The sequence below is a fragment of the Carassius carassius genome, chromosome 43 (assembly GCF_963082965.1).
Source record: "Carassius carassius chromosome 43, fCarCar2.1, whole genome shotgun sequence".
NCBI classification, from domain to species: Eukaryota; Metazoa; Chordata; class Actinopteri; order Cypriniformes; family Cyprinidae; genus Carassius; species Carassius carassius.
Window position 1 is genome coordinate 22,828,185 of NC_081797.1, and position 26,916 is coordinate 22,855,100.

General features: G+C 38.3%; 2 protein-coding genes across 2 annotated transcripts in view; one reads left to right on the forward strand and one right to left on the reverse strand.

Annotated features, from left to right (window-relative positions):
• Positions 1-26,916, reverse strand: part of LOC132125334 (histone H2B) — a 471,182-nt gene that overhangs the window by 124,665 nt on the left and 319,601 nt on the right. The window lies entirely within an intron of this gene.
• Positions 1,552-25,441, forward strand: LOC132125321 (piggyBac transposable element-derived protein 4-like). The gene is made up of 3 exons (XM_059536694.1): positions 1,552-1,844; positions 23,512-23,598; positions 23,777-25,441. Exons 1-3 carry the CDS (start codon positions 1,696-1,698, stop codon positions 25,344-25,346), a joined length of 1,806 nt encoding a protein of 601 aa, XP_059392677.1. The 5' UTR covers positions 1,552-1,695; the 3' UTR covers positions 25,347-25,441.

The following is a 26,916-nucleotide window of genomic DNA, read 5'->3' on the forward strand; positions in this document are numbered from 1 at the left end:
ATTTTAGTTTGATGCATAATAGGCCGCATATTAGATGAGTTTGCCCTTCGGCTTGAAAAGGCCTTAGACTTTCTATCACATGATAAAGCTGAAATAGAGAAAGCTACAGGCACACTGGGTTCCTGCTTGTTCTGTAAACATTTGTGAATGTTGCTGCTATTATAGCGGGGACCCGACACATATCACTGAGAGCTGCTATCAGTTGTTTTTGGTTCACCTTCAGCAGATAGAGGGTTTGGGCCCTAGCGTTGTGGCAGTGGTCGGAGAGCTCTCACAGGAGCAGGGCCCACAGGCTTTGGTAGTTGGGGGGCCCGCTGTTTTTTGTTGATATTTGTGGGCTGCAGACTAACATTAGACCCTTATCTGACCTGACATTCTTAGAAAAATTTGATGAGACAACAAAGTATTGCGGATGTAAATAACGTAACAATGTGGTTGTTGCAGGGTTAACTGTCTGCTTATGAACTTTTTCGACTTGGTGTCAAACTTACCTCTAAACTCACTGCTAACTGCTTATCAACCTCTCTTCTCTGAGACACTGCGTACAGCAGCCAGATGCACTGTGCAGCCTGCCCAGGCTGCCCTGCTGCCACTGACTGGTAAAATTTGACGGGGGTCGCTGCCGTGCTTATGATGGGTGAAACCATTGTGACTGTGAGAAGGAGGGGATTCTAAATGGGTGATTTCTGTTTGAGAGGAGTTTGGTGCGGGTCTCCGAAAATACGGGACAAACCCCGTCCTGTATTAATTCAAAACGGGACAAGCTATTTTATTCTCAAATACGGGACGATTCTGTATGTTAAGGGATGGGTGGCAACCTTAGCCGAAACCAACAAGCAGCTTACTGGATCAACTTAAGAGGACATTGGGATGGCCACCCAACAAAAAAAGATTTTGCAATAAAACTGGGAGAAGGAGAAAGTATACAGGGAGAGCTTTGGATGGACAGGAGATAAAATAGCATCAGATATAGGAATAAATAACAAAGAATTTGAGGAAACAAACATATGGCCAAATAGGCCAGTTTGGATATTAGAATAGCCAAAAGTAGATAAAGAATTACCGAATACTAGACAGAGTGATAAGTCATCTGACACAGTAGCAAAGTATTATAGAAGAAGGGAGTGCATGTATAAGGAGTATATTCAGATTTTTACAGATGGATCAAAAGAAGGAAATGCAACGGGTCTAGGAATGACTGTGTCCGATCATAGAGTAATAAAATATATGTTTGAATTTTTAAAGCACACCGGACTCAATGATAGAATATAGTTTTTTTTTGGTAGATTACAGGTTACATTATTTCCAAAGATGTAAGCCATAGTGATGATCAGGCACAATTTATCTGGAGGGTGGCAGTAGTCCGCATCCGCCGTTAAGCAGCCGAAGAAGAAGAAGAAGAAGAAGAAGAAGAAACGCAACACACTGGATGCCAGCTGCAGTAAAACACCAAAGAAGAAGAAGAAGAATAACTATACACCATACATTTCACAAAAGAATGGGCGCCAAAGAGGGAGTTTGGCCATTTTTGTGAAGGAAAGACGAAGTGTGAGGAAGAGGGAAGAGCTGGTCTGACTCTACACAACCGAGAAGCGCTTTATTCATGTGTTAATGGTCTGCTTTGAGCCACAGAAACACATAAACGCCCACGATAAAAAGGCAGCACATCTTTAGCTTTATTGTCATTTCTTCACGATGGCACACACACGCGAGGAAGCTCTGCAGACGACCACAGACAGTGAGGAAGAGTTAACATGTTCTTCAGACGACGACGAAGATTTGGAGGACGAAAGCTTTCATTTAAAGAAACAATCTGAAACAACAAAGGACACAATTTATAATGAGTAAGTTGTTTATTCTTTCGTACAATATTTGTTATAAAAAGCCGCGCATCTGTCTCAGGTCTGTTTTTAGACTGAAATACGTTTGTAATGTTATGAATAAAATGTGCTGTTCTGTAGAGTTTTGATAGCATTTAACGATCTTACAAAACGTGTAACTGTAAATGTTCTGTATCGTGACTAAATAATAATAATAATATTTTGAGACCTACAGTTTTGGATATCCTAAGGCCGTTGTTTAACCCTGTAAGAACATAATTAAAAATGAAAATAATTGTAATTAAACACATATTTAGATGTGTGGATGTGTGTGTATATGGAGAGTGAGTCACGTGCCGATTTGGGTTGATTTGGGCGGGGTCTGTATCGGTCGGCCATGATGGTAGGACACGCTATCGGTTGCCAGGGGCAACGCCTTCAGAACTTCACAAGAGGCACTACTAAACATTCCAGAGCTCTTTAATTTTTGCGCATTTATTATTTCGGCGGGACAGAGACGGATCTACGAATACGATAAAGAAATGGAGGAAAGTAAAGCAATGCAGAAAGATAAGGCGAAAGAAAGGGGACCTTACAGGAACAAGCGCAAAACAAAAGTTTTTGGAGAAGCTCTCAGGCATCCAAAATATCGATCCATACGAGCTCCCTGCAGCGGCACATAGACCTGAACCATTTACATCCGTGCACACATATGGACATTGTGATTTATATTGTTTACGATGTAAGTCACCTTGGATTCACGCTGTTAATGGCTTTAATCTAACCAGGACATTTACATCTTGCAATCACACATTTAACTACCCTAGCCAACCCAGAACTGGTTTGTCCACTTTGCAGCCCCCAACACCCAACACAAAAACCTGGTACAGTATGTGTCATTGGGCTAAAATCAAATTACAACTAAATACCTAAACAAACACAGCTTTAGCCTACATCAAAACATGTTGGAAACATCTATGTACATTGAACATCTCGTTACAATCTAGTCTTTGCGAAACAGTGGCAGTTATTTAGGTTACTTTGTCATTTTGGTCAAGAAGTTTCTGCTAAATGCAATGTGTAATTACAACACGCTAAAACGCAAGTGAATAAACTTACTTTGGCCAGTACAACGCTGTTTTCACCACCTGGAGGCTTGTAGATGGACCCAGCCACAGCAGAAAGCCTCGTAACTTTCCAAAGACTTGTGGCTTTTAAACTCCTGCATTGTGTAGTAACTTACACCAAAAAACTAGATAATTCACAATGTCCATATATGTGCGGTAAATGGTCCAGGTTTCTGTGCCATTCCGCTGCGGGAAGCTCGTATGGGTCGATATTTTGGATGCCTGGGAGCTTCTCCAAATACCGCTGTTTTGCGCTTGGTGTAACCTAAAAAAAACCTGTATTCCATTGTTCCTGTTTTCAATATGTATCGTGTGAGGTACTGCAGCAGTTTAATTGTTTATTTAAACAAATATGATTGTTTACGTGTATTGTTAACTCTGTAGTAGGGGAGGTTCTCGCAATTCCGCACTGTTTTACCATGCCTGGAAGTCATTGCTGCATTAAAACTGCTCCAGTACCTCACACGATACATATGGAAAACATAGGAACAATGGAATACAGTCTACACTTTAGATTGCCATCTGTCAGCAGCCTTGTCTGAATCCCAAACACCTTGCATTAACACTGTTAATGGCTTTAATCTAACCAGGACATTTACATCTTGTAATCACACATTTAACTACCCTAGCCCACCCAGAACTGGTTTGTCCACTTTGCAGCCCCCAACACCCAACACAAAAACCTGGTACAGTATGTGTCATTGGGCTAAAACCAAATTACAACTAAATGCCTAAACATACACAGCTTTAGCCTACATCAAAACATGTTGGAAATGTTTGTGTACATTGAAATCTAGTGTTTACGAAACAGTCACAGTTAATAACTTTGCCATTTTGGTCAAGATGTGTCTGCTAAATGCAGTGTATTTACAACACGCTAAAACGCATGTGAAGAAACTTACCAAGTCCTGCACCCAGCCACAGCAGAAAGCCTCGTAACTTTCCAAAGACTTGTGACTTTTAAACTTCTGCATTGTGTAGTAACTTACACCAAAAACAAGATAATTCACAATATCCATATATGTGCGGTAAATGGTCCAGGTCTCTGTGCCGCTGCAGGGAGCTCATATGGGTCGATATTTTGGATGCCTGGGAGCTTCTCCAAATAGAGCTGTTTTGCGTTTGGTGTGAGCTTATTCCTGTAAGGTCCCTTTTCTTTTGCCTTATCTTTTTGCATTGCTTTACTTTCTTCCTCGTATTTGTAGATCCGTCTCTGTCCCGCCGAAATAATAAATGGGCTAAAATTAAAGAGCTCTGGAAGGTTAAGTCGCGCCTCTGTGAAGTTCTGAAGTCGTTGCCCCTGGAAACCGATAGCGTCTCCTACCGTCATGGCCGACCGGCTCAGACCCCGCCCAAATCAACCCAAATCGGCACGTGACTCCTCACTCTTAATATGACACAGTGCAACGTACATGACTATTGCTCCTATAACAGCTCATTTTAATCAGTTCTTTTGCCTTTGGGTCGTTTTATTTCTGACAGATTTCTGCTCGTTCTAAATCGGATACAGAGAAAGTAGCACAGTGAAGATTACATTTATATGAATGCATTAGTGAGAGCGATTGCGTGTGTGAATTATTTCTACATAGCGGTGTCTCTCTAGTTGTAGTGACGCTGTGGGATTTAGTTATCAACAAATGTATGCTTAAACTTCTCAGTTTCTAAACTATTTTACTGAGAAATCACAGAACAGCGTTGATGGTACATTTCTGCACTGAATGATTCTGTGCGCGAACAATCTGCACATGACGTACGAGTTATGTGTGTGTGTTACAGTGCGTCCTCTATTGGACCGACTAGTCGACATCAAGCTTAAAGCTTCAAGGCAGAGCATTGAAATTGACTAGTCGATTAGTCGGTGCAACCCCTACTGCAGTGGTTCTCAACCTTTTTTTCCAGCGGGCCGCACTATGGTCCAGTGCAAGTCTCGCGGGCCGCACGCATATCATTTACATATTACATCACCAATACAAACCAATCTTTTTTATAATGTTATAGCCTAAATATTATGATATCTAATCTATTACATTCATTGAAATAAATAAATAATTCTACTCCCCATAAATAAAGCACCTGATGCTGTCGGGAGCTGACCAATTATGTGAGATTCAGCTCGAAAGGAGTAACAGAATGAAGTTACGATTGTAAAGCCTGTGTTATACTTTCCGCATGAGCAATTTATACTTCTGAATGTGCACGCTGATGGTTTGCTCTGCAACAAACAATTGCCCAGAATTATTGCGCATCGCTGTCTTTATATTCATTTATTGACGGATTGCACAGGTTCGAGTAGCAATGAGCTTCTTCACACTGCCTGCACATGTGCAATTGTGCTTTTGAAGCCTACTGACCACCGCACCTGTCCACGCAGTCGTCTGCTCAGAGCCTCGGCACACACTCTCCGAGGATGATTTTTACGTCATGCCTACATAGCGGTCCATAGCGGTCTCGCGGACGCAGAAAGTTTAACAGAGGCTTTAAGATGCAGTCTGTAAGACGCGCACAGGAGCATGACCTTGACGCGTGACATTGCAGAAAATGTGCATTCACAAATGTAGCCTATGTTGATCCAAATATGGAAAGCACTTTCGAATTTAATAATATGAGGTTCTCTCCAGAGATGTTTTGCCACATTTCTTCAATTAAGGATTGCTATGTAGTATATGGTGTTATTTGCCTGAACAACTTCCAAGTGAGTTGCGGGACAAACCGAAAATCCAGCACTTCTCCTTCACTACTGATACTGCGACTGTTCTTGTTTGTTCATTCGCTGGCATTTTTCACATTTCTTTTTTTCTCCCTTAAAAACAAATTTGTCCATTCTGATGCTCAATTTTTACCTTAACTAATGGCTGTTGATGACTATTTGAATTGAATTCTGCCAAAGTGGGCGCTTGTATGTGTTCGTTAAATGCGTAATGTTATGTGAGTAGGTCTGCTCATGTCTGAAAATAATATATGAAAAACAAAATCATTTCACATAAAAACATTAGGATATAGCTTATATTTCATTAGTAGCTTAATTTTTTTAATGTAAAAAATAAAATTAATTGTTAAACTGAAAGCTTTTTTATTAGTATTTTTTTTTTATTCAGCATATGGCGGGCCGCATTTGAATTCGTGACGGGCCACATGCGGCCCGCGGGTTGAGAACCACTGCCCTACTGTGTATATACAAACACATCTCACCATTTAAATGTTGTTGTGGGAGGCCTCTAATGCAGAAATAAATGTGTTTATACATCTATTTAGTATGAAAATGTTCAATCCAAACAATTTACTGGTATTTACAGTGTCTAGCTCTGTTCATAGCCTTGTTCAGTTTCCAGTCTCAATGATTTTATAAATGCTCCTTTCTTTTGAAAACTGTACTCATTGGTTTTAGATGTCAGAGCCTTAGTCATATCTTCTTACACAAAGCTTCAGAAGTACTCCAGTAGTGTGATATCATCATCATCATCATCATCATCATCATCACAAAAATGAATATCGAGACGGATAATACACTTTCAGACAGCTAGACCTGTAACAGAACATGGTCTGCGTTCTTGAATGGCCAGGTTTTGTTGGCATGATGATAGAGCTGAAACAACGAATCGATTTAATCGATTAAAATCGATTATTAAAATAGTTGTCAACTAATTTAGTCATCGATTCGTTGCTAAATAACTTTTATTTGCCGTAAGCGGCTCATTTCGTGCATATTTCAAATCTGCGGTGACCAAAGTGTGGCAGTAATGAGCCACCGGAGGCCAGGTTTTGTTGGCATGATGATCACATTAGATGGGCCAACATAAATGTGAAGTCATTTTCCCTTTCCAGTTCACGGACATCTTTATATAACTTTTTATCATTTGTATTGAGTGCATCTCAAAGTCTATGTTCTCATTTTGGATGCTGTCAACGAAAACATCATAAAATTATGACCTTTCTGAAATATATTTTCAAGGCTAAATAATCTCAGTGCAAGTCAAACACAAACATACTTAAACATTTTAAAGAATTCACCAATTTAGCAGAATTCACACATTCCACAGATTTCAAACAATACAGTCTATTGTGCTCTACTTTTCTTGATTCTAACTCGTATAACCCTCACATTACAGAACATTATCACCTGGCCTTTTTTTATTATTTCAAACATCAGTTTTCAATATTTTATGTTTAAAACTTCAAAACATTATTCATGCATTTGTAACTGCAGGTTAAGGTATTCCATGTCCCTCTGAGCTACGTTAAACGTGTGTAAATGCGTGCAACTGACACTTCTAATGTAGCTTCTGTGTTTCCTCTGCATTGTAAAGGTAACTTCTCTTGATGTTTTATTTCAAATCAAAGCTAAATACATGTAGAAACAGCACATCCTTGTGGCGCGGAGGACACAGATGTATATACATGCATATATATACACACATATATATATATATATATATATATATATATATATATATATGTATATATACACTTACACAGACATATATATATATATATATGTATATGTATATATATATATATATGTGTGTGTGTGTGTGTGTGTATATATATATATTACAGTACAGACCAAAAGTTTGGACACACCTCATTCAAAGAGTTTTCTTTATTTTCATGACTATGAAAATTGTAGAGTCACACGGAAGGCATCAAAACTATGAATTAACACATGTGGAATTATATATGGAATTATATACATAACAAAAAGTGTGAAACAACTGAAAATGTCATATTCTAGGTTCTTCAAAGTAGCCACCTTTTGCTTTGATTACTGCTTTGCACACTCTTGGCTTTCTCTTGATGAGCTTCAAGAGGTAGTCACCTGAAATGGTCTTCCAACAGTCTTGAAGGAGTTCCCCGAGAGATGCTTAGCACTTGTTGGCCCTTTTGCCTTCTGTCTGCGGTCCAGCTCACCCCTAAACCATCTCGATTGGGTTCAGGTCCGGTGACTGTGGAGGCCAGGTCATCTGGCGCAGCACCCCATCACTCTCCTTCTTGGTCAAATAGCCCTTGATGCCTTCAGTGTGAATCTACAATTTTCATAGTCATGAAAATAAAGAAAACTCTTTGAATGAGAAGGTGTGTCCAAACTTTTGGTCTGTATATGTGTGTGTGTGTGTGTGTGTGTATATATATATATATATATATATATATATATATATATATATATTAGGGCTGTCACTTTTGAGAAATGCAATGTATTCGAATATATTCATTTACATTTACATTTATTCATGTAGCGGACGCTTTTATCCAAAGCGACTTACAATTGCTATACATGTCAGAGGTCGCACGCCTCTGGAGCAACTAGGGGTTAAGTGTCTTGCTCAGGGACACATTGGTGTCTCACAGTGGATTCGAACCCGGGTCTCTCACACCAAAGCCATGTGTCTTATCCACTGCGCCACCACCATATTCGAATATATATGTGCCCCCCCCCCCCCCCACGCAATAAAAAAAAAAAATAATAGCCTAATGGAGATTCAATCACAAATATATTAACAGTGAGTCATGGTCATAAACAGGACTATCTGGATTATTATTTTTTTTACTTAATGTTTGAAACAGCAGGTTATCAACATAGAATATCAACTTATATGGAGTGCCACTATGCATATCCCACAACATTAGGCTAAATGTAAAAAGAAAAAAAAAAAACAATTCAGAACAGGCAAAACAATATCTTGACAACTAAAACAGCAACAGGAGTAAGGCATATAGCCTAGCCTAATTCATTTCTTAATATTGTTTGCAAGAAACACCAGTCTATCAACTTGATCTGGATTAATTGCGGCTCTCTTTTTATTTACAATGTTCCCCGCGGTGGAGAACACATGTACCACCACGTTCACATATCGCGTCTTTTGCACTCTCAAGTTTATTTCCAATGTAGGCGCGCAGTATGCACTCGACAGACAGCAGCAAGTTTCACTTTAAAAGCAATGCTGTCTCTTTAAAATCTGACGTGCGTGAGGTATTTCCGACACACATCATGTTTTCTCCCAGCTCTTTACAATTATTTTGGACTTTATAACAAGTTTGAGTTTGTGTTTAAAAAAAAATAACTCTGCAAAACTGCATATTTTGACATAATTGTGTGTTATTTTGTCGTTTAACTGCTACTGGCATGCTTGTCTGAAGCAGCTAGCCAGCATACATCCAGCTGAACACGCAGACTTTCAAACTACACTGCATTTGATAATCACCTTCATCCAGTCTGCGCTATTTCTGCGTTTTGACCGATAGTCAAGTCAAGTCACCTTAATTTATATAGCACTTTAAACTAAATACATTGCGTCAAAGCAACTGAACAACATTCATTAGGAAAACAGTGTCAATAATGCAAAATGACAGTTAAAGGCAGTTCATCATTGAATTCAGTGATGTCATCTCTGTTCAGTTAATAGTGTCTGTGCATTTATTTGCAATCAAGTCAACCATATCGCTGTAGATGAAGTGTCCCCAACTAAGCAAGCCAGAGGCGACAGCGGCAAGGAACCGAAACTCCATCAGTGACAGAATGGAGAAAAAAACCTTGGGAGAAACCAGGCTCAGTTGGGGGGCCAGTTCTCCTCTGACCAGACGAAACCAGTAGTTCAATTCCAGGCTGCAGCAAAGTCACATTGTGCAGAAGAATCATCTGTTTCCTGTGGTCTTGTCCTGGTGAAGTCTTTATATGCATTTTAAACTACAATTGTGGATATCTCATAACTCCCTCACACAAGCTCTTGTCAACACCGCCATCTATTGATGTTTAATGATATTATTAAAAATGGTAGCCCGCAAGAAGCTTGCAGTAAGAATTGCCTGTGCGCTGATTTGCAGTGAAAACAAGAAAAAGAAAAGAAGATTATGAAGGAGGAAATGGTTGGGGAGATCCGAGGAACAAGAATTGTGTGTTCTTATATCATGCTTACTGATATTGTGGTCTATAACTCCTCCCCGAACTCCCCGCTGCTCTGTGTCTTGTTCTCTCATTGGCTGTCGGTCATCGCCAATGTAGTTTTCAGTCAGAACACTTTTCACACAGCATGATGTTGAATCACTGACAGGTCCAGATATTTAGCATGCCAAATATCTCACAGGCGTTGGCGACTTGTCGGTAATTCTCTCAGATCGCATCTTTGCTCATTCACGCATCTCTGCATGATTAAGCACCGATTTGCCTGTGATTTCGGGCATTTGTCGGCGATTTCTCAAAACCTGTCGGTGAGCCAAAAACTGGGCTAAAATCGTGCAGTCTGAACGCGGCTTAAGTCACCCTCTCCTTGTAATACCTGTGTCATACCCATGTCATTATACAGAGTTGTGTCCTGATATGTCACAAGAACATTCACACACACACACACACACACACACTGCGCGCAGGAGGATTAGAGCCTGTATTTGGTGAAGTTGTCCGCTTTGACTCGGATAACTCATTAAATCCATGAAATGAAAGAGCTAGAAAACGAGGAGTTGGTGTCCCACACATTTAATGGCTGGTACACGGCAACACGTTCTTCAAGAAAGAGATTAACTTTTTCCTGGCGTTACAGATAAAGACAAAATAATAAGGCGGCAGAGCGAACTTATCCATAGTGGTTCTCAAGTAGTCCTTCTCTTGAAGACTGATCAATTAACTTCTAACACTCACTATGTGGTGATGACGTAGAAGGACTATGTGAGAACCACTATGGATAAGGTTGCTCTGCCGCCTTATTATTTTCATGCACACCGCACTATAATGTGATGCATGCAAAATACATAGTTTTGGCCATTACAAATTCTCCATCTACAAACAGAGGTACATCGTCTGCAGATAGAAGGTATTTCGTTGCACTTAACTTCTCTCTTAACGTTATGGCACGATTCCCGACACGTTCGTATGCTAAGTATATCTTCTGTAAGTCACACTTTCGTAAGGTTGGTCTGGACCATTCGTAAGCTCTCTCTTAACGTTGTTTGAGCTCAAGGCTCTAGTCGCCGCCACTGTACAGCAGTCTTTAGAAATCAGCGCAGCGCAGTTCAAGTCAAACTATGGTATGACAACAATGATTTTATGTTATGGACATTTTAAGACTCAAAATAAAATGTTCGCAATGGATAGTGGCCTATTTGTGAAGTTGACTTTATGTGGTATCAGAACTAATATGGTGGTAATTAGCCTAGGCTATTTCGTAATGTAATTAAAGTGAATTGGCAATCACTTTTGATAATTAAAATCTTGCAAACAATTTGGCTCTAAATGGGTAAGCATGGTGGTGTCCAGTAAGTGACCAACTATGGCAGCGATACAACGTGTCCTTAATTAAATCAAAGACGGAGCCGGACGCGGAGCCGTTTAGTCAATGTCTATTTTTTTTTTTATTGGCAAAACTTAAGCCCTTTTGACATTTTGCCTGACGTGGCTATATATAAAAAAAATTAGCCTCCCAAGATAACTCATTATGGAGCTGCTGGACCTTCTCAGACCTGCGCTTGCCAGGCTAATGCGGCGGAATTTTGCTTTAAGCCCTGAAGTCCAGCTGCTATCAGAGCTGAGGTTTTTTTTTTTTTTTTGCTACAGAGAGCTTCGTTGTGGGAGAGGGCTAGGGCCTAATCAAGACCTCGGTGTGGAGGTGCGTCCACACTGTCACCAACGCCCTTCTGCGCCATGCCGGGGATTACATCCTGGTGGATGGCGCACTCATCCCCATCACCAATCCATCAGTGATTGATCAGGCGTACATATAGCAAAAGGGATATGGGCCCATAAATGTGCAGGTTATAGTGGACCATAGGGGTGTGATCTCCGACCTGGTGGCAAGGTCCAGCAAAACTTCAAGTTCCTCTGACGAGAAGCTTGGTGCTCTTTTTTTTTACGTTGCTTCCCCAGCATATTTCGTATCTAACTCTCTCTCTGTTCAGTGTAGATAGGTAGCTTTTTATTGAAAACATTAACCAATGGCAATCAATACCGCATTAAACAGAAGTAACTGCAGCTGCTTGCCAATCAATTCTGATTGTAAAGTACCTCACCATTAATATAAAAGTGTATTACATAATTTTTAGAAGTCGTTAAACTTATGTCAAGAAGCGGCACAAGTGGCACAATGGGATAAAGAGGATGGATGATTAGCAAGGGATACCCGGTTCGTCTACCCATCACAACATATCGTGTGAACATATTACTGACCATTTGATAATTTAATTTATAGTCTATATTTTACTGATAAACTGTTAAAAATAATGTTACTGGAATAATTTGAGGAATGTTTCATTTGCATAGAACGTGTTTTCTGTCTTAATGCTGTATTGCACCTTCGCGTGAAGTGGAAAATCGATTCCTGAGCAATCGATGCCTACTAATTCAGCACCTTCACTTGGGACAGTGCTCTTGTAACGTCGGACTAGGGCTGCACGATTAACCTTTATCGCATCGATATTGAGGTTTTAACTCCCGCAATAACCTAACCTCAGGAGTCTGAGGTTTTTTCCCCCGCCTCTGACATTTGAGTGACAAACCTATTAGCCAATCAAAATGGTCGAATCTTGCGTTCCTGGCTTGCTGGCCAATTAGAAATGGCAATGGAAAAACAAGGTTGTATGCAGTGCATCGGCTTTCTGTCAGCAGAAAAGCAGCTTACACACAACGTTTACCTCGAATTGTGCCAGAAAAAGCTTGTGTAACTGCACAGAAATGGCAGAAGGCACTTCTTCGGTGACGGGAGAGGAAGCGGGGGAGCACTTGGTTAACAAGAAGGGTGGTACTTCAGCTGTTTGGACTTATTTTGGATTCGCGAAGAACGACGTGGAGCAAAAGAGTGCTAAATGTAAAATATGTCGACGTGCCGTGGCCAGATCCAGAGGAAACACTACTAATCTATACCAGCATCTTAAAAATCACCACCGACAGCAATATGATGCATGCACAAAAAATGTGGATGAAGACGAAGCCACGACTAGCCATGGAAAAAGTAAGCAACCAAGCATTAAAACTGCATTCGCTTCTGTTACGCCATATGAAAAGTCCTCAAGAAGGCACATTGAAATCACGACGGCTATAACACGTTATTTTAAAATGTGTGTGCACTGTGCAATATAACAGTTTCATGTTCAGTAAATGGCAGTGGACTACAGAATTATTTTGTTTTTCTAATTGTAAATCTAAATCTAATAAGAATTTATTTTCTATTTTTCAGTGTTTAAGATTGTTAAATTTAAAAATAAATGACCAAGTGGTTAAGTTCATTTCCATTAAGTCTTATTCTTTGGTATTTAGGTTCAGGTATTTAATAATCACGAAGCATCAAACAATCTCATTACCTCAATAACTACCTCAATAACTTTGTATGCAGTTTATTTAACCCTCTGTGTCGTAAAAGTAACAACATATTTTATTCATAATTTTAGGTTTTATGCACTTAAAAGAATTGAACGCAAAAATCGAAAATCGCATCGCAATCGCAATATTTGTCAGAAAAACCGCAATTAGGTTTTTTCTCAAAATCGTGCACCCCTGCGTCGGACGTAAGAGGCAGTGTGCTAAGCAGGTTCCTAAGGGACACGAGCAGATCAGTTTGATTGTTGATTCCTGCACGGTAATCCCCACTTCACAGGTGCGAAATCTTGGTGTCATTTTTGATTCACAATTATCATTTGAAGCACACATAAAACACATCTCTAAAACTGCATTTTTCCACCTGAGAAACATAGCTCGACTTAGACCTTTTCTCTCTTTTGCAGACACAGAAAGGCTTATACATGCCTTCATAACAACTAGGTTAGATTATTGTAATGCCTTGTTCTCTGGCCTTCCAGCTAAATCGTTGAGCAAGCTTCAGTATATACAAAATTCTGCCGCTCGTGTGCTCACTTGTACTTCTCCTCGTGAACACATTACACCGGTTCTTTCACAATTACACTGGCTTCCCGTAAATGCGAGAATTGATTTTAAAATTCTTACTTTAACATACAAGGCACTTCATGGGACTGCACCTGAGTATCTTTGTGAACTCATCAGCCCTTATATTCCATCACGCTCTCTTCGCTCTACTAACTCTCTTTCACTTAACCAGCCATCATGCAAGCTAAAGACCATGGGGGAAAGAGCCTTTTCATATAAAGCCCCTAAGCTATGGAATGTACTTCCTCTGCACGTCAGAAATGCACCAACGTTGGATGATTTTAAAAAGTTGATTAAGTCACATTTATTCAAGACTGTCTTTCTATAATGAATTGTTGTATTGCTTTTGGTGTTTTGTTTTACTTTATTTATTACTTTATTACTGTAGCGCTTTGGGTCTAAGAAAAGCGCATTACAAATAAAATGTATTATTATTATTATTATTATTATTACTTCGGGGAACACAATTAGGAACATAAACAACTTTGGTAAGATATATCTTTCGAGGTCTTCTTAGCATGCTAAGAGTGAGCATTATCGGGGAACCGGGCCCTGTTCTTTAATCTTGGCTGAGCTTTCAATGTTGTTACGGGAAAGGATGAAGCTGATTGGTTAGTTCTTGTCACATGACCTGCGGTGCACTTGCGGCATTCTGAAAAGTTGAGATGTTTTTAACTCAATGCGGTGCGGATGCGCCTGAAAAACAAGCTTGTCACACCGCGTGTGCGCCACGACCGCGTCGCTTCCATTATGGGCATGCATACCGTGCCTACATTTAAAATAACGAACTTGAGCGCGCAAAAGACATGATATGTGAATGGCCCCAAACAGAGTTTAATTTCACCGTTATTGTCGAATGCATCTCATTCTTGTTTCTGTGGCGGTGCGTCGGTCTCGTCATGAGGCGTGCGGTGCAGAGCGCTGTATGCATCAGTTCAATTCAACTTTACTCCAAATATATGAACTTACATGATTTAAATACTTTATATTTAACGTGTTAGTTTATGCCCAATATTGGTGTTAAACTGATTTTCACCGTTGACTGATTTTGCAGAACATATACTGATAACTTCCGTGCGCAGATGCAGAAGATTTGTTACAGGACGCGCGATATGACAGCTGCGACTGACTATATATGAACTAGCTGTTGTAAATACAGTATTTTTATATTTAACGTTAGTTTATCAGTATGTTTTAAAGTATATATATATATATATACAGAACAGACCAAAAGTTTGGAAACATTACTATTTTTGTTTTTGAAAGAAGTTTCTTCTGCTCATCAAGCCTGCATTTATTTGATCAAAAATACAGAAAAAAATGCAATATTGTGATATATTATTACAATTTAAAATAATTGTTTAAAAATGTATTATACTTTAAATTATAATTTATTTCTGTGATGCAAAGCTGAATTTTTTGGATAATTATCACAAGATCCTTTAGAAATCATTCAAATATGATGATTAATTATCAAAGTTGGAAACCGTTCTGCTGCTTAATATTTTTTCAGAACATGTGATACTTTTTTAGGATACTTTGATGAATAAAAAAAAAAAAAAGAAGCTATGTTTTAAAAATATAAATATTTTGTAATAACAATATACACTACTGGTCAGTAATTTGGGGTCAGTAATTTTTTTTCTTTCTTTTTTTTTTTAAATAAAATCAATACTTTTATTCAGCAAGGATGTGTTAAATTGATAAAAAGTGATAGTAAAGAAAATATATCCGATTTTTTTTTTTTTTTTTTGAATAAATGCAGTTCTTTTTAACCTTTTATTGATCAAATATATTAGACAGCAGAACTGTTTCCAACACTCATAATAATTCAGAATATTAGAATGATTTCTAAATGATCATGTGATAGACTAGATGTTACATGTGACACTGAAGGCTGGAGTAATGATGCTGAAAATACAACTTTGCATCACAGGAATAATTTTTTTTTTTAAGTATATTCCAATAGAAAACTATTATTTTAAGTTATAATAATATTTCACAATATTATTTTTTTCTGTATTTTTGATCAAATAAATGCAGGCTTGATGAGCAGAAAGAAACTTCTTTCAAAAACATTAAAAATAGTAATGTTTCCAAACTTTTGGTCTGTACTGTGTGTGTGTGTGTGTATATATAAATATATATATACACATTTTTTTTTTTTATTATTAGTGATTCCATAGGCTTTCTCTCGCGCAGCTGCACGGTTTAAAACACCAAATAGTTATGATATGACAAAAACAAAGAGTCTCTCTCTCTTGCTCCACCCATGCACGATAATATTGTGTATCGTCGATCTCTCAGGCTGACGATATGATGATTTGAAAAATGACCATATCGCCCAACACTAATGGCAGCCCATAGAACCACTTGCGGGAAAGTTGTGAAATTTGGCACACTGCTAAAGGACAGTAAGAAAAGCTACCATAGCAAATTTGGAGTCTCTAACTCAAACTCTCTAGCGCCATCACTTGTCTAAACTTTCAACATTTTTATGCTAATAACTTTTGATCTGTAAACCACAAAATGTTTTTTTCCTCTGATTCCTTGGGTCATTCCGTGTCGAAAGGACACCAAAAGGTTTGTTTTTCGCTGTTTTCAATTGTTCGTAAAAACTACTTTTTCAAACTCATCCTAGGTCATTGAACCAGTTGCCACGAAATTTAACCAGATCATCTTCAGACCACGCTGACAAAAAGTTATGGAATTCAAGTTGATTAGTCATATTTTTTACCGAATAGCACGTGAACAAATTCTATGAAAGGCATGCAAAAGTGGACCTGAGGCTATATCTCTGCAACTGTTTGGCCTATTGAGACCAACTTGGTGCGAGTTATAACAAGCATGACCCGAGACTACCTGCAGTGTTTTGGAGCTGTGCCCCCTAGTGGTCAGTAGATATGGAAAATGCATATTTTTGCTTATAACTTCTGAATGCTTTGACCAAAAATCACAAAACTGGTATCGTTAGATTCATAAGATCATGATAACCAGTTTGTCAGCCATTTTGAATTATGTTCTAAAATGCTGTATTTTACGAATTCATTAGCGTATCTTAAGAAACTAATTACAAAAATATTCGGCTCCATACCCTCATGGTACTTAAGTTTGGGGGCAGCACCACCTTATGATGAAATTTAGATAAATGCTAATAACTTTTGCTTACATTAACCTATTGTAATCGGACCAATGTTGATTCCTTGGATCATGACGAGAAGTCTGATACCGATTTCATATTGGCTGAACTTCCTGTCCACCATTTTAATTTATGTTAACAACCTACTTTTTCAAACTCCTCCTAAATCTTTGGTCTGATTGTCACGAAGTTTGGCTCGGATCATCTTCAGACAAAGCTGGCAAAAAAGTTATGGATTTGGTGTTGATACGCAAAACTGTTTTTGTTTAGCGCATGAATGAATTTGCTGGAAAGATGCCAAACTGCATCTGAGGGCTGTATCTCTGCAAATGTTTGACATATTTACACCAAACTTTGTATGTGCCCATGTCACCTCACACTGACCATGGTGCATCAATTTGATGGCACATCAATTTGATAATGGCACTGCCTATTGTATTTATTTATTGTATTTATTTATGCACAGGCAAAGACATTTGTTGCTTCCACACACATCGTGGCATAACGTTTAGGGTTGGGTACCGAAACCCGGTTCCTACTTATGTAACCGGTATGAACCGAACAGAATCAGATTTCGGTGCCTCTTAAATGTCTGAGCAGTCGATGGAAATATTTGTTATGGTCCTCCGAAATGTACGCAATAAGCTTTTTTCGCGAGGCTATAGCATTTAGCTCCATAAACTGTAAACAAATTTGCGATCGCCTCGGACTCAGTCCCCTTAAATTTCATATGAAAACAGCGGCCAACCTGTCTCCTCCCCTTCTTTCAGCGTGCTTTTCAAACAGACTCAAACAGAAACAGAGGACACAAGGTTTGTTTATCGATAGATTGTTAGAATATCTATATCTGTGCAGTTCTTTGTCATAGTTTACAAAAGGTCATAAGGGAGCAATTGGTTTCCCATCTACTGTAAAGTTTTCGCTGCATTCACTACTCAACACATCGCAGTGGTTTCTTCCAGTGAAAATCTAGCGCTTAACACATATGAACACATATTTGAATTATACTTATTTAAATATACTTAATTTAATTATACTTATTTTATACATGCACTACTGTGCAAAAATCTTAGGCACGTTAATATTTTCAAACCAAAGAATGGGGTTCAGCCAGATATTTATATATTTTGCTGTAGTGTCATAAGAAAATGTTTACATTTTCAAAAATTCATTTTGCCATTCTTTTTATAAAAACTAGTGAGATTATTATTATAATTTTTTTAAATGCACAAGCAGTCTGACAACAGCCAGTGCTCCACATGGAGATTAGGGATGGGCATTTTCCGCAAATATCACATTCGAATATTTGAGCTCACAAAAAACAAATATTCGAATATTCGTTTATTTAAATTAGGTTTAATGAGACAGACATTATTTTTCAGCAACATTTATTGTTTCCGTCATTTTGAACAAGCTTGAACATTACACATCGTGTTTTGTAGCTGAAAACCTTTGACAATGCGTGCAAACAAACAAAAGTACAGATTAAAAAAAAAAAGTGAACAAAGATAAAACGTAAAGCAGCCTGCAGCAATTAGGCTATTGTAGAACGTAGCCTACACTTAACTTTGAAACTTTTAAACTGTCAGCAAATCTTTCTTGCTTTTTTTTCAATTGTTTTATATGTTGTTGTTAAGAAATACGGCATGTAAACATGATCGGGGGAAAGGCGGCTTCTTAGTCTCTTAACAATAAGGCCGGCCGTGGAGAAAACGCGCTCTGACGGCACAGACGTTGGCGGGACTCACAAATAACGGTGTGCTAAGCGAATAAGTTTGGTGAAGCGCTTCGTGTTTTCGTTTCATCCCTGAATGGGATCCTCATCTGGTGGAATACATGGCTCCAGCAAGAACTGTTCCCACTCGTCTCGGCTGGACTCTCTGTAATCTCTGCGATGCGCATCGAGTTAAAAACATCTCAACTTTTCAGAATGCCGCAAGCGCACCGCAGGTCATGTGACAAGAACTAAACATTCAGCTTCATCCTTTCCCGTAACAATGTAGAAAGCTCAGCCAAGATGAAGGAACAGCTGATCATAGCTGTATATGGATTGCCATTTTGAAATAAATTTAGTAGCAGAGCTACTGAAAGCGATTTTTTTGTGCTGCAAATCCATTTATCCTTTGCTGAAATTTCTGCGTCTTCATGGAGAGAGCGCGTCATTGTTGCTTAGCAACGGCAGACGCCTCACAGGTGCCACCTTTTGGTCAAAAGTTATAATGAAATATCTAAAAAAAATACAAAAAACTTTTAAATAAATTAGACTATTGAAATTAAAGTGGTCTCCCTATATTCTTTGGGTCATGCCGAGAACATTGATACCAATTATGAAAAAACATTGGCTATACTTCCTGTCCACCATTTTAATTAATGTTGAAAACCTACTTTTTCGGACTCCTTCTAGACCGTTAGTCCAATTTTCACCAAATTTGACTCTGATCATCTTCAGACCCCACTGCCCAAAAGTTATGGATTTCATGTCGATATATGAAACTGTTCTCATTTAGCGCATTAATGAAATTTGCTGGAAAGATGCCAAGATGCATCCGAGGCTGTATCTCTGCAAAGCTTTGACATTTGCACCAAAGTTTGTATGTGCCATTGTCACCTCACACTGACCATGCCACACCAATTTGGTAACAGCGCCACCTATTGGTCAAGAGTTATAAACCAATCATTAACCATTAGTAATTACACTTATAAAAATGCTAATAACTTGTTATTGCATCAACCTATTGCAATGAAACTGGCTGTTGTCTCTAAATGTAAAAAAGCTCTTTGCTGTTGCACTATACGTACACATACTATTAAATTCTTTTTTTGATATGTGCTTATATGGGCTCCTAATATAAGTTGGTGTCCTTTTGGAGTTTCTAAGTGAACTTTTTTGGAAAGACATCCAAATTTATTGTGTAAAAATATATATATATATTTTTGAGAATCAACCTTCAATCTTTATGCTGGATATAGCAAATTATGACAAAATAAACATTTGAAACCAGATAAATAGCCTATGCTTAATTTCATGAAGTGTTTGATGAATCTAAACACCCACACATTTACTGGCCACTTTATTAGGTTCATTAGGTAAATCTGAAAAAAGTTTGATTAAAAATATTATATTTAATAATGAAACTATTTCTGACCCTTCACTTATTTCTCAAGCTTTTAATCAACAGTTTTCCTCAATTTGCGACTCTCAGTGTTCTGATTTCTATACTGATGCTTATTTGAATCCAATTACTGCAAACGGTTCATTTTCCTTTAAGAAGATTATGCCTGTTGATGTTTACTATGTTATATGCAATCTAAAAACAAATAGTAGTGCTGGTCCTGATGGTGTAGAAGCTAAATTTATTAAATCTGCTGCTCATGTATTAATGTGTCCTCTTGCAGATTTATTGAATTTGTCATTGTCTACTTGCTCTGTTCCGTCTATATGGAAATGTGTGAGAGTTACTCCTTTGTTCAAAAGCGGAGACTCATCTGATGTCAATAATTATCGTCCAATCTCTATTATTTGCTCTATTGCAAAAATTTTTGAGAAACTAATTTTTAATCAATTATCATAATTTATTAATTCATTAAATATTCTATCTCCGGTACAGTCAGGCTTCAGACCTAATTTTTCTACTACAACTGCTCTTTTAAAATTCACAAATGATGTGTTTTCATCCTTTGACAAAGGCCGAGCAACAGGTGCCATTTTCATTGATTTTTCTAAGGCTTTTGATATGGTCAATCATTATCTTCTTCTTGACAAATTGTATTCTATTGGTTTAGGTAGAGATGCTCTCTTTTGGTTTAATGCTTGTCTTCATAATAGACGTCAATGTGTTGTTTTCCAGGGTTATCAGTCAGATTATGTAATTGTTGAAAAAGGTGTTCCACAAGGTTCCACTCTTGGGCCATTGCTTTTCTCTATCTTTATCAATGATTTACCTCAGTTATGCTTAAATTGTTCTGTACATCTTTATTCTGACGACACTGTAATTTATACCACTAACTCTGATCTGTTTCAAATCCAGAACTCTCTGCAATCTGATTTTAATGTGGTTCAAAAATGGTGTCATAACAATATGCTTATGTTAAATAAGAGGAAATCTTGTTGCATGATTTTTGGGACGCGTCGTTGTCATTTCAACACTTTTGATTTGAATATTATTTTTGATGATGGCCTATCTCTTATGAATGTTGATTCATTTAAATATCTTGGCCTCTGGATTGACTGAACTTTCTTTTAAGCCTCATATAGATTCTATTGTTAATAGAATACATTATTGCCTACGTTCACTTTATCGTTCAATTAACTGTTTTACATTTCAGGATAGGAAAAGAATTGTTTCTCAGTTAATATTACCTCTTATTGATTATGGTGATATTGTTTATCAAAATTCCCATGATATTCATCTTAAGCCTCTTAATGTTGTTTACAATTCTTTGTGCAGATTTGTGTTAAGGTGTCCATATCGCACTCATCATTGTCATATGTATGATTTGCTTAATTGGTTGCATCTTAAATCTAGAAGACAATTCCATTGGTTTCTGTTTATTTTTAAATGTGTTTATTTGGTTTGTCCTTTTTATTTGAGTGAAATTTTGATTCCATATAGATCATCTTACTCACTTAGGCATACACAATATCCTTTTTTTCTTGTTCCTAGAATTTTCAGTGTAGCCGGACGTAGGTCATTTCAGTATAAAGCCCCTTTTGATTGGAATAATCTTCCTGATTCTTTGAAATCTATTACCTCCCTTTATCACTTTAGGTTATCTTTATTTTCTTATGTTAAAATAACTTGTTCATGTTTTTGATTGTTGATATATATTTTTATTTATTTTTTATTTTTTCTTGAGATAAATTTGATGATTTTCGATTACTATTCGGCTTTATGTTGATGATGTATGATGTTTAGACTGTATCCCAATTGATTTGTTGGTGCGGGAAGCAGGTTGAGCATTTGTTTTGTCTTGTCTTGTTTTTTGTAGTTTTGTTTGTAAAGTTGTTTGGTTTGGTGTTGTATTATTATTATTATTAGTAGTTGTATTATTATTATTTGTGCTGTATATTTTGCTCATGTTCTTAGGACCCCCTTGAAAATGAGATGTTACATCTCAAGGGGCTATCCTTTCAATAAAATTCAAAATTCAAATCTTGCTAGTACCAGGTTGGACCCCCTTTTGCCTTCAGAACTGCCTTAACTCTTTGTGGCATATATTCAACACTGTGTTGGAAATATTCCTCAGAGGTTTTTGTCCATATTGACATGATAGCATCACACAGTTGCTGCAGATTTGTTGGCTGCACATCCATGATGTGAATCATCCGTTCCACCACATCCCAAAGCTGCTCTACTGGATTGAGATCTGGTCACTGTGGAGGCCATTTGAGTAAAGTGAACACATTGCCATGTTCAAGAAACCAGTCTGAGATGATTTGAGCTTTGTGACATGACGCATTATCCTACTGGAAGTAGCCATGAGAAGATGGGTACACTGTAGTCATAAAGGGATGGACATGGTCAGCATAAATACTTGGGTAGGCTGTGGCATTTGAACGTTGCTCAATAGGTACTAAGGGGCCCAAAGTGTGCCAAGAAAATATTCCCGACACCATTACACCAAAACCAGCAGCCTGAACCGCTGAGACAAGGCAGGATGGATCCATACTTTCATGTTCTTTACGCCAAATTCTGACCCTATCATCTGAATGTCGCAGCAGAAATCAAGACTCCTCAGACCAGACAACAATTTTTCAATCTTCTATTGTTCAATTTTGGTGAGCCTATGTGAATTGTAGCCTCCATTTCCAGTTCTTAGCTGACAGGAGCGGCACCCGGTGTGGTCTTCTGCTGGTGTAGCCCATATGCTTCAGCGTTTGACGTGTTGTGTGTTCAGAGATGGTATTCTGCATACATTGGTTGTTACGAGTGGTTATTTGACTTACCTCTATTTGACTGCCCATTCTCTTCTGACATCAAGGCATTTTCTTCCACACAACTGTCACTGGATGTTTTATCGTTTTCGGCCAATTTACTCTGTAAACCCTAGAGATGGTTGTGCATGAAAATCCCAGTAGATCAGCCATTTTTAAAATGCTCAAACCAGAATAGGCATTATTTATACTTTCATGTTGATTTTATCCAGTTTGACAAAAAAAAAGGTGAAGTCCCTTGAAGCAAGTGTGTAGGTTGTGTAAATTTATGGCCAGGTAAACTGACCTTTTTTTTGTAAATATTCCATCCAACAACATCGCAGGACTGAACAATAGTACCTACTAGTTGTGTAAATGTGATCCTTAAAGGCAAAAATACAAGTACAGGTTTATTTTAGTGGAGCTAAAACTGATGTTGTAATATTACAACAGTGGGCTTTACAGGGTTAATGTCTTGTACCGCATCAAAGCTGAACTGAACACATTTAAACACAATCAGATATTTGTGAACATAGATTGGTATGCATGTGTATTTTGATGTCCCATCAGTCCATAAGCCTATAAAAGCCCATCACTTATGCTTGCACTAATATGCTACCTTTGACAATCAGACAACACTTTTTTTTTTTTAGGAATGTGGCATTACCTTCAGGTGCATATCACACAAGGGCAGCAAACAAGCGTTGTTCATTTTTCTGCACTGAAGACAATCTTAACCAGTAAGTGTGCTTTATTTATTTTGGAACCTGATAGTCTACTTTAGATTACATGCTTTTAAATAATATAAAAATTATATTTGTAAATTGTTTCTTTTAATGAGTGGTTTGTACACTAGATTAATAATGCTGTTGTGATCCTGTTGTCAGCATGTTCATATTATGGTTGCTCTTTTTGCAGATGTGAGAGTGACAGTGACCAAATGCCTGCTGCAAAGAGAGCCAGGACTCTTTCATGGAAAGCAGAGACTGATGTTGACCAGATTCCACAAACTCTGAGATTCCTGCCTGCTCGGGAACCAGGACCACATTTGTCTGATGCTGAATCACATTCTCCAATGAATCTTTTCAAACTGTTTTTCACAGAGAGCGCAGTGGAAAACCTGTGCCACAACACAAATGCCCAGGCTGCCAGGGCAATTGCAAAGGGCTGCAAGTACAAATGGACAGATGTCAGTGTTGATGAGCTGTATCGTTACATCGGACTCGTATTTTACATGGCTGTGGTGAAGATGAGTTCCATTGCTGACTACTGGGGGGAGGACAGTCTTTTTTCTCTGGCTTTCCCTGCCACAGTTATGTCAAGAGACAGATACCGCACCATTTCCTGGAATGTACACATGAGTCACCCAGACGCAGACGAGGAAAACGACAGAAAGAGGGGCACAGACCAACATGACCGTCTGTTCAGGATCAAACCCCTCATAAACATTATTCGTCTTGCGTGCAAAGCCTTCTATCATCCTAGAAGAAATGTAGCTGTGAAGGAGAGATTGGTGGCATGCAGAGCAAATATAGGAATGACAGCGTATATGAAAGCCAAGCTGACGAAGTTCAAGTTTTTTGACCTTTCAGACTCATCAAATGGATATACTGTGGACTTTTCCATCTACACGGGCAAGAATAGTTTTCCAACAGACCATGGGCTTTCGTATGATGCTGTGATGTCTCTTCTGGACCATAAAGTTTTGGGCTCTGGGTACCATGTGTACATGGATGATTTCTACACAAGTCCAAAGCTCTTCACAGACTTGTTTGCTCTGAAGTTTGGTGCTTGTGGGGCGTACAGAGAGAAGAGGAAGGGCTTCCCAAAGACTGCAGCTAATTCACTGAGCAGAAGCTCCAGCAGGGGATCCATCAGGTGGATTCGGGACGGGCCTCTTGTGTGTGTGAAGTGGATGGACACGCAAGTGGTGTCTGTTTGTTCCACCATACATGCTGCCTATACAGGAGACCGTGTGCAAAGAAAAATCAAAGCACAACATACATGGAAGACAAAGTCTGTTCCATGTCCTGCACCTGTGACTGCATACAGCCAGCACATGGGGGGTGTTGACCTGTCCGATCAGCTGTTGCAATACTACTCTGCACAGCACAAAACCATGAAATGGTACAGAAAAATCTTCCTACACTTCTTGGACATTGCCGCCAACAATGCTTTTATATTGCACAAAGAGCTGCACGGCAACATGACTCACGATCAGTTTATGGAGGAGCTTATTGCAGAGCTCTGTGGCGTGTCACAGAAAGCAGCACCAAAACAGTTTAGCACAGACCATGTGCCAATCCCAGGAGCTGAGCTGACTTCAGATGTCAGAAGAATTGCTACTGTCGGTCGCCGGATCTGTGTGCATTGCAAAGCAGTGCATAGAAAGAAGCAACAAACACCTTGGAAATGCCAGGCTTGTGACGTTCACTTGTGTCTTCAGTTGAACAGAAACTGTTTCCAGGAATGGCACAAAAGTTTGTGATTGCATTAAAATTGGGTCTGCAAAAAATGCCATGAAAGATGTAAAACATTTTGAAAAAAATAATTTTGGCAAACCTCAGGCAAATAGGGATAGTTCACCCAGAAATAAAAAATGTATGTTTATCTGCTTGCCCCCAGCTCGTGATCATACATTGATGTGTAAAGACACAAAACATTCGTTCTGTGCAAGAAACTGAACCATATTTATATAGTTTTTTTACATCAGTTTCACTGCAATGTCTGAACTGTCCTAAGCGCATTTTCAACAGTCAGCGTGTGATAAACCTTCTACTTGCTTTACGGCAGATAGCAGACTTATAGGTGCATTACCGCCACCTATCTCTCAAATGGACCATTGACATTCCTAATTGAGATTGTAGATATTGTTTCAATGGTCCATTTGAGAGATGGGTGGCGTCAATGCACTTTTAAGGTTGCGATCTGCTGTAAAGCAAGAAGACGTGTCGAACACCGACTGAAGAATATGCAAACGCACTCACGACAGTTTAGACATTGTGGTGAATCAGTGGTAAAATAAAAAATATATAGATCTAAAATAAAAATATATCAGATCTTTCGATTTTGGTTCATTCACACTGCCAGTGATTTCTCAATCAGTGCGTGCATTCACACACAACCCATAGAGGTCCCATAATGACATGACAGGGAAAAGGCCGGCGTGGTGATCTTCTGGGCTTTTGTTTACACAGGATTTTGTTCCAAGGACTGTTTTTTTTTTTTTTTGCGGCATGAAACACATTTGTGTGTTCATTGAAGGGAAATAGAGAATGAACTGAGATCAACTGGTTTTGATGTATTAATTAATGTCATTTAAAGTTAAACTTTGCAGTCTATAATGTTTTAATAAAAAAGCTATGGCAAACACTTGCATGACAACAGGTTTCAGTCATTTACATCAGTCTATCATTCTTTAAGGTTTCTCATATTTGATGGTAACATCATTTGCTATGCATTGCTCATAATGAATTCTTAATTTAGTTGTGACAATTCGGTGTAATATTTCAATTACCAATGATTTTATAAAGTGTTTAAAGGGGTGATTAAATGTATTATGTTTTTATATAGAAGCGGGTAACTAAATAAATTCAGGATTAATGAGGTTTTCAGTAGTGCAGTTCAGAAAACAAATAACAGAAAGTGACGAGTGTTTTGGGGCAAGTTCTTTTGAACCTGTATAGTTCCTTCCTTGCAAAAAGTAACCATGGATTTATTGTAGTAAAAATATTTGTTGGCATATTAATTACCATGTGCTGTAATTATAAAAACACCATAGTTTAACTATAGTTTTTGTAGCAGAACCATGGTAAATTTTCGTAGGGGCTAAGGGAATGTTCAGTTTGTTATTGGTGACGTTCAGAGACTGGTGACAATTTGTTACACACACACACATATATATGTATATATATATAATTTGAATATATAAATCAAGGTACTCCATGACTATCTACATAACCATACTTAGCATTATATTGCCGTGTCATTTTCAAAAACCAGCGAGTAATGCCGAGGTAGCGTCTACAGCCGTTGAGGGAGTAATTGTAAATTAGACC